The 8315-nt window shown below is 40.7% G+C and overlaps 1 protein-coding gene across 1 annotated transcript; it reads left to right on the forward strand.

Moving 5' to 3' along the window:
* The first annotated feature begins 1400 nt into the window (after positions 1–1400).
* On the forward strand, positions 1401–7948 carry LOC131701600 (pyruvate dehydrogenase E1 component subunit beta, mitochondrial-like). Its single transcript, XM_059000447.1, has 10 exons — positions 1401–1553; positions 1650–1709; positions 2428–2535; positions 2633–2695; positions 2792–2827; positions 4063–4348; positions 5732–5842; positions 6375–6466; positions 6848–6989; positions 7554–7948. Exons 1-10 carry the CDS (start codon positions 1518–1520, stop codon positions 7697–7699), a joined length of 1080 nt encoding a protein of 359 aa, XP_058856430.1. The 5' UTR covers positions 1401–1517; the 3' UTR covers positions 7700–7948.
* The last annotated feature ends 367 nt before the right edge of the window (positions 7949–8315 follow it).

Below are 8315 nucleotides of genomic sequence, written 5' to 3' on the forward strand. Positions count from 1 at the left end.
ATTTCTGTTTTTTTCATATTCTGTATTAAAACCCTTTGCGGTCCATTTATTAATCGCGCGTCAGGCACGCCAGGTCTAATTAATTTTCACACGCGCAGTTAATTTTAGACGCGCTGTTTAAAAGTATTTTTTTTCACAGTCAAACGGGTTTAAATGGCCCTGCATATCAACAAAGCACACACTAGGCATCTCCAGCCCCTCCCCAGCCTTTTGTTTGCTATAGCGTTCAGCTGTGTAAGAAATAAATAATAATAATAGTCGTACATACCGATCGATCATCTCCAGATCACTCGTTTTATCACCAAACTCCTCAATAATGCGATCCAAGTCATTATTTTATTACTATAACATCTGAAAAAAGCTCTGCAAATGTCCATGATAGTCTCAGTGCGCTGACGCACTTAGCCAGCTTGTTTATTATGGACGCCCATTATCTGATACCTGATACCATGTATGACTATTCATGAAATACGCCTTTTTTTTTTTTTTTTTTTTTTTCCCCGACTTGTCTCGGCTCCTGTCGCTACCACTCGGCAATTGAATGGTTTTCTCGGCTTTTTCCGGAGAAAAAACGACTAAACACCCGTTTATTGCGTTGCTATAATGATGTCGGACCCAGTCCGACAAAGGACCTGTGAGGAATAATTGCAATGTCGGACCCAGTCCGACAATGGACCGCAAAGGGTTAAACAATTTTAATGTAATCGTTTAAGTGTTCGTTTTCTTCGTGTGTGTGTGTGTGAAGGCTAAGCGCTTTGAGATCCTTGTGATGAAAGGCTCTATTGCTATTGTTGTATAGTTCAAACTTTTTTTCGGAAATTTCATTTTTTGTCCTGTTACCTTAGTTATATCTTAATTTATATTACCTACTAAGCAACACGAGTAATTATTTTATTTTACGTATAGTAATAATAATAATTATGTTATGTCAAAATGATTTACTTTACGGACTATTAATTATATAACTGTAGGATACGAAATACTCTATGTCTATATACTGTCATCCTTGGCATATTTAGAGCTAGGGCAAAAAGTTTTTAATCACGCTATAGAATTAACTAAGTTTTCTTCATAACGTTGAATGAAACCTGTTGCATAATGTTACGTTAACATAATGAATTACACATACAGCTATGTAGTTTTCCATATACTTAACGAAAAACTGACAACAATTGAAAAATGGCTTGCGGTAGCCTTTTGTTATATAATTGTAAATGATGTTAAATAAAATCTCAATTATGTTCATATCGTTTTTTTGTTTTTAATCTCTCAATCCTAACATTTCAGGTGATGCTCTTGGTCCATAGCTGTCTGTAAACTCCACCGCGAGATTTTAACTTGCCCTTGACCAGCAAGCAGTCCAATCACAACAGTTAGCTGACAGACGCCTCACCACAGACACTCACCGTGATTGGACATCGATTAGCTAAGACCCGCCTATTGCCAACATTAGTCGTTAGCATTGGGTAGCAATCCTAGTTTAACAATATCCTTCAAGGCTAGAGCACAGGGACAAGATGGCATTACTTGAAAGCTGCGTTCGTTCTGGGATGGTAAGGGAATGGTTTTAAAAAAAAATAAAGTAATGTCAGTTTTATTAACTCGTACAAACACAATGAGCGTTAAATTCATGTTTTGTTTTTTAACAGAATGTTTTTGCTGTGGTCTTGCGGAGGCAGTTCCACAAAACAGCGCCTGCTTTAGTGCAGGTAAGTTATTCCCAGTCATGTATTCACCGTGGAAAGGTTACCGTGATTCGTGTTGCTTGTGCTGAGTGTCGGATCCACGGGGAGGAGCATTCATTAGGAACTCGAGCGTCCACACATTCCGATACCGAAGTGTATGCAGTTTAAAGCGGGTTTGGAGAGTTATAGGTTGAACAATACGTAAGCTAAACAGGGGTAGACTCCTACAGAAAGCTAGTGCTGGGACTAACACGGGATTTAATTTCATGTTCAGATATTCGCTCGTAATTTAAATGTTCAAAAAGTAATAAAAACCATTATATTGCTCTGAACGCAGGCATGCAGACAGGAGGGGAAGGTCCAAAACGGGGTTTCAAAACCGCGGACAAGCGTGGTCCAGATAGCACATTCTAGTTTATTCGCGTTGAAATGTAACACAAAATGTAACACATATCTGACGTTGTCACAGATGGAATAGAAACAAAGACACAGGTTGATTTTATTTTAAGTGGCACACACACATTGTGTGATTAAAGTTTTTACCTTACTTACATCCACACTGTGGCACAGTTCCTGCTCTTGGACTGTATATTATAGTATAACAGTTATTATAACGTCCTGTTAATGTCATACATTTTAAAAGTTTGGAATGATATTCTGGGGGGTGGGGGGTGAGAGCTGTGGCAGTCCTTTCCTTGGCTGTGCGTGTGCAGGTTGGTAAGGTAGTGGGGGTGTGTTTCAGGTGACTGTTCGGGATGCTCTGACCCAGGCTATGGACGAGGAGCTGGAGAGAGATGAGCGAGTGTTTCTGCTGGGGGAGGAGGTGGCACAGTACGATGGTGCATACAAGGTAACAAAGCCGCTCGGACTGCACTTTGAAAATTCATTGCAAAGGTATTCTGACTTTGAAATTTGTATAGATAATTAAAGCCTCATGTATTTTTCAGGTCAGTCGAGGACTATGGAAGAAATATGGAGATAAGCGAATCATTGACACTCCTATTGCAGAGGTATGAGCAGCCAGGCGCTGGATTGGCAGCACCTTGAGTATAGTCACCTCAATACCGTTTCAATGTTCTTCATGCTTTTCATTTGTTTTGTTTTAGATGGGCTTTGCTGGAATTGCAGTCGGTTCTGCTATGGTAAGAAATGAAGTATCCCTGTCAGGGAAGTTTGTATGAATTTGAAATGCGATGCTGCTGTTGTGGCAAATTGAATCTGGGAGTTAGTCATTTATCAGCACATGTTATTGAAAAATAGAATCTATATTAGTTAATATTGTGGTGGCGGCAGGGGGGTGGGGGGGGGAGCCTGTAACTAAGGCTGTATTCACGGTTATCGTGAAATTTACCCATTGCTCTGTAATGTGCAGTTCCCTGAGAATTCCCATTTCTGAAAGGACAGTGTAAATATCCATGTTTATCACCTTCAATAAATGCAGCAAACGTGCCCTTATTGCTGCGCTGCCTGTTCCACAGCATTCAGCAACCTGACAGCCTGCTTAGTTTGCTTCCATGTGTTTTTTTTTTTTTTTTTTTTAATTATTAAACAAAATATTCTACAATGTAGCGTTTACTGTTCAGGTCAGCATTTAAATGTTTAGAAACATTTTGTTGTATAATATCTAAGGTTATCAAGTCTGTGACAATGCTATTTTTCTGCTTTAATAAATATATTGTCTTGAAGTATCTATTTAGACTATGAAATGAGCCATTTTTACTGTGAAACAGCCCTATCTATAGCAATTAAATCCATCATATTTGTAAATTTAAATTATATAAAAGTGCATTACCACAAGATCCAAATATATCATGTGATCATTTGAGTCATGGTTCATATCCACAGTGTTACAAACCCATGCTAAATGTGTTGGACCATGACGGTGACCTGTTTCTGGATGACTTAAGTTTCTGTTGTAGTACAGCTTTGTGTTAGACTTAATTTGTGTATTCCTTTTTTCTCTATTCATTATAAGTGAATAAACCCTTTTCACTCTTGTTTTTAACCTTGGACTGCTTGCATGTCTACAGTTGGTACACTGCTGAATGTCCAATAGAAATGGAGGATACACTGTGTGTTTAGAGAACTGCTCTCAAACTATGCGAGAATGTGTTGAAGGAATATTGTATGTAATGTTAAAGCTAGAATATTGTATGTAATGTAAAATGTTAATGTTTAAGCAAGTGCAAAGAAAGTTCCTCAGAAAAAAATGAAATTCTGAAGTTGGAGGAACTTTCTTTGCCTTCAGTTTCCACTTATGTTCTTGAAACCAGTGTGTTTATAATCTTTATACAGCAGATCCTATCGCCCCGAAAGCCTGTGTTGTACATGCTTTAAAAAAAGTTTTGTTTCTGATTCTGATGTTTTACTGTTTCAGGCTGGCTTGAGGCCGATTTGTGAGTTCATGACTTTCAATTTCTCCATGCAAGCCATTGACCAGATTATAAACTCTGCTGCCAAGACATACTACATGTCTGCTGGGCTGCAATCCGTCCCCATCGTGTTCCGAGGCCCCAATGGCCACTCTGCTGGAGTGGCAGCCCAGCATTCCCAGTGCTTTGCAGCCTGGTATGGGCACTGCCCTGGGCTCAAGGTGCTCAGCCCCTGGAGCGCCGAAGATGCTAAAGGGCTCCTCAAAGCTGCCATCAGAGATGACAACCCAGGTATATGTAACACTTGCCATTTTTTCTTTTTCAGTTTGTGAATTTTGTGCTTCTAAAAGGACAGTATTCTGGCTCCAGTCAGACCAGGTGTGGAAGGAAAGCTGCCATCACGAGTGCTCAATCCTGACCATGGCAAACGTGATGCTTTTGTGACCTGGATTATCAAATGAGTTTGAAGCCTAGAACTCCAAAGTCATTTCACTTTGACCTTGATGTAACTTAAAAAAAAAAAAGGATGATGAGTAAGTAGATTCAAGAAAATGCACAGAGTCCTTTTCTTCACTCAGTTGTTAGGTTTATTGAAATATGCAGGGAGTCTGGTCCCAGGTACAGGACAAACAGAATACTCGTTCTTACAATCGTTGCATGACATTAAATACCCTTCTGCATAGGTGTCTCTCTCCTCCTCTTTCTCTGACACTTAACCAATAGAAAAGGTACAACTCATTATCCTGTTACCATATATTCCATTTTGTGTGTGTGTGTGTGTGATCTAGTGTGAAGACCACTGAGCTCAGTGCATTCTTCAGACCCTGGTGCCACAAAGGTCCATACACCTGTTCCTATCTCTCCTTCCTTGTTCCTATCTCTCCGATTTGCCTAAGACCCTTTGATCCCAGTGGCACTATCTTTTTGGATCTCTGAAGTCTTAGAGCCTGGCTCCTTCAGTCCCCTTGAAAACTAGCTTTATGACCCCGTCATAAACCAGCTGTATTTTCTAAGCAAAAACCTGTTAACCAGTTTTATACCCCAGTGGACTCCCCGAAGGGCAAGCTTCTTTCATGTCAGGGCTGGAGATCAAAGGACTTGTTTGTACAGCCGTGTGCTGCTGGCCAGCCATTTGCTTTGACACAAAAGAATCTTAACTTCTCTACCATATTGCAGCTTTCATCTATCACAGCAGTGCTTGCATTTTTGGAACGAACAGTTTTTTCTATCCAATGTTAAATCACTTTTCAGAAAAATAACATGAATACAGCCGTCATTCCTCATGCGTAGCAAACTGCTATTCAATACTTGTTCCATGTTTTCCAACAGACCTAAGCTCGATTTAAATTGAAGTGGGAGTTAGAAAATAACTTCATGTTATGAAATGTTTTACTCGTTTAGCCTAGTGCCATTGTTGCAAGTATTTGGTTATTCCCACCTTTTTAAAACGTGCATTTCTCTGCTTTATCTAGGTACCAGACATACTGCTAGTGTTGGAGGGCTGCAACAGCTTGACACATGCTAAATAAAAAGACCAGATGGGTTTGTTTTAACAGGGCACTAATGTTCTAGATACAAGGGTAGGACAGTGAATGGCTTGTCCTTCAAATGAACTTCTGGTGTTTTGTTCTGTAATAAATGTGAGCTTCATCTCCTCCCTGTTCTGTTTCTCAGTTGTGTTTCTTGAAAACGAGCTGTTGTACGGCGTTGCCTTTGAGGTCTCAGAAGAAGCTCAGTCCAAAGACTTTGTTGTCCCCATTGGAAAGGCAAAGGTAGAGAGGCAAGGTGGGTGAACGAAGGGCTGTGAAACTGTAGACACGATACCTCAGCTGCTCTGCATGACTAATATGCCAATGAAATATAGAAACTTCATAAAGATAAACCCTGTATATTTTAGGTTTTGTTTTACAAATTGTGGATCTGTCAAGGCAGTAAAACTGGCAAAAATAATAAAAGGGCTGTTGGTTCAGACCATACAGGCAACACAAAATGAAATCCTTTTTGTTGCTTCAACAGGAACAAGAAAAATCAACAATATTCTGATTCTTAGGTTTTAAAAGAAATAAGATTGTCATAGCAATCCGCTAGGTTTCTCTTGGCTGCTGTATTAAGGACTTCATTAATATTAGGGCTGTAACCTCATTGCAGAGGCCTAAACTATCTTAAGGGGTTCTAGCTGTCATTTCAAGATGACTAAGAAAAGATTGTCATTATCTGGTGTTTAACTGTTCAAAGACTAGATGTCTTAAAACCAATCCGTGTACAGTCGCTGGTCCTGGAGGGATTAAGATGTCTGTTTTTTGTTCTCTTCCTTCAGGAACTCTCATTACCCTGGTCTCCCACTCCAGGTATGTGGGGCACTGTCTGGATGCAGCAGCGGTTCTGGCTGAAGAAGGCATTGAGTGTGAGGTGGGTCTTGCCTCTTGCAGTGTGTCTAGCTCCAGTATGAATTCAGTTTTCTGATTGCATAGTACCGGTGCTCTGAATACAGTTTACTGCTGTTTTCTGATTTGCATAGTACCGGTGCTGTGCCACCCCCCCCCCCACCCCACCCCCACCCCCCTTTTTTAATTTTTTTTTTTTTGGGGGGGGGGGGGAGGGGGTGTACTATTGATTTGTGTGTAAATCAACAGAGCTACAGTGGAACAGCGAGTTTGCATGGATACTGACTAAGTATTGAGTGTCGATTGTGTTTCACCTTGCACAGAGAGGAAGGTTGCATGTTTGGATTGGTTATTTAAGCACTTGCTATATTTTGCTTGTATAATGGCAAGCCCTCGTTCTCCGCAGGTCATCAATCTCCGCAGTATCCGGCCCCTGGACATGGAGACGATCGAGAGCAGCGTGGCGAAGACCAATCACCTGGTCACCGTGGAGGGGGGGTGGCCACAGTTTGGCGTTGGCGCGGAAATCTGTGCCAGGATCATGGAAGGTAATATCTTCAACCTTATTTCTACAACGCCGGTGATCTCTTCCACAATAATAATAATATTTTAACAAACCTCGCCAAATTAGAAAATTGCCAGGCTTTTAATAAAAAAGAGGGGGGGGGGGGGGGGGACAAAAACTAAAAAAAATCTTCTTGTAAGGAAGAAAGATTCGATGTAAAATCAAAATGAGATGACCAGTCCCAGGAAAGTGTTGCCAGCAGAACTTTGGTTTTCCAAGGGGTGGAGGGGGGATCCTGTTAACAGCAGCAATTAACTCAAACTGTGCACAACAGTGTAATTATCAGCAGGTAAGTCCACACAAGACAGGTGATGAAGGTGACCATGTAATATGCATGCTGTAAATGTACTTGAGCGTAGATCAAGAAGTGGTACTTTCTTTAGCGGACCATTTTTGACTCTGTAAAGAATGCATTGTGCTTTTCCTACATTCTCGCTTGGAATATTTTATAGTGTTCAGCAGGGAATCTCAGCTAAGTGAATTGTAGGTATTGGAGTCCTGTGTGTGTGTGTGTGTGTGTGTGTGTGTGTGTGTTTCCTTCCTTTAGGCCCAGCCGTTAACTACCTGGATGCACCAGTGATCCGGGTGACCGGTGTAGACATCCCCATGCCTTACGCGAAGATCCTTGAAGACAACAGTGTACCTCAGATAAAAGACATTATTTTTTCAGTGAAAAAGTCATTGAATATCTAAGTTCTTAGGCTAGTCAGTCTTCACATTCTGTTGTATTCATTGCTGATATGTTGGGTCTTTTTAAAAACAGGACAGGCTGGCAATAAAGAACATATTTGTGATAGTAGAGAGGTTTCAAAGAAATGGATATTGTTGCTGTTTATTGGTCATTTGTAGAGTTCTGTGGAATCTGTACTCCATTTAAACGCCATAACATAATACAAATGTTAATACTTTTTTGAAAAATTAAAACTATTGTAAGCCCCCATACATGGCTTCAGTGCTTTTTGTTTTTGTATGCAGTTAAGATTGCTTGTACGGTTTTGCCGCCTTCCCCTCCTTGATTGTCCTGGGTCTGATTTTGAAGGGTATAGGTGTAGTTTACGTGGGGGACATGTCCCCTCGCGTTGCAGGAGTACTAAACTTTTATTTCTCAATGTGTTTGTATAATCGCTACTCTGTATAGCAGTCACCGCAAGGACCCAGCGGAAACACCAGTCATCTGGGGCCGGTTGTACTGATGAGATTAAAAAAAAAAAAAAAATGGGATTGGATCTGGGATCACTGGAGTCAGATCATGAGACGGTGTTGTAGTACGCAGATCCACTGATTTGTTCCAGACCAGGAGCAGCATTTG

Source organism: Acipenser ruthenus, chromosome 25 (assembly GCF_902713425.1).
Source record: "Acipenser ruthenus chromosome 25, fAciRut3.2 maternal haplotype, whole genome shotgun sequence".
NCBI lineage: Eukaryota > Metazoa > Chordata > Actinopteri > Acipenseriformes > Acipenseridae > Acipenser > Acipenser ruthenus.

Bases quoted from the DNA above. Each gene is read 5' to 3' on its own strand.
- LOC131701600 (XM_059000447.1), top strand. From the start codon at position 1,518: ATGGCATTACTTGAAAGCTGCGTTCGTTCTGGGATG. The intron at 1,710-2,427 runs GTAAGTTATTCC...GGTGTGTTTCAG, and splicing joins CAGCGCCTGCTTTAGTGCAG to GTGACTGTTCGGGATGCTCT. The intron at 2,536-2,632 runs GTAACAAAGCCG...TGTATTTTTCAG, and splicing joins AGTACGATGGTGCATACAAG to GTCAGTCGAGGACTATGGAA.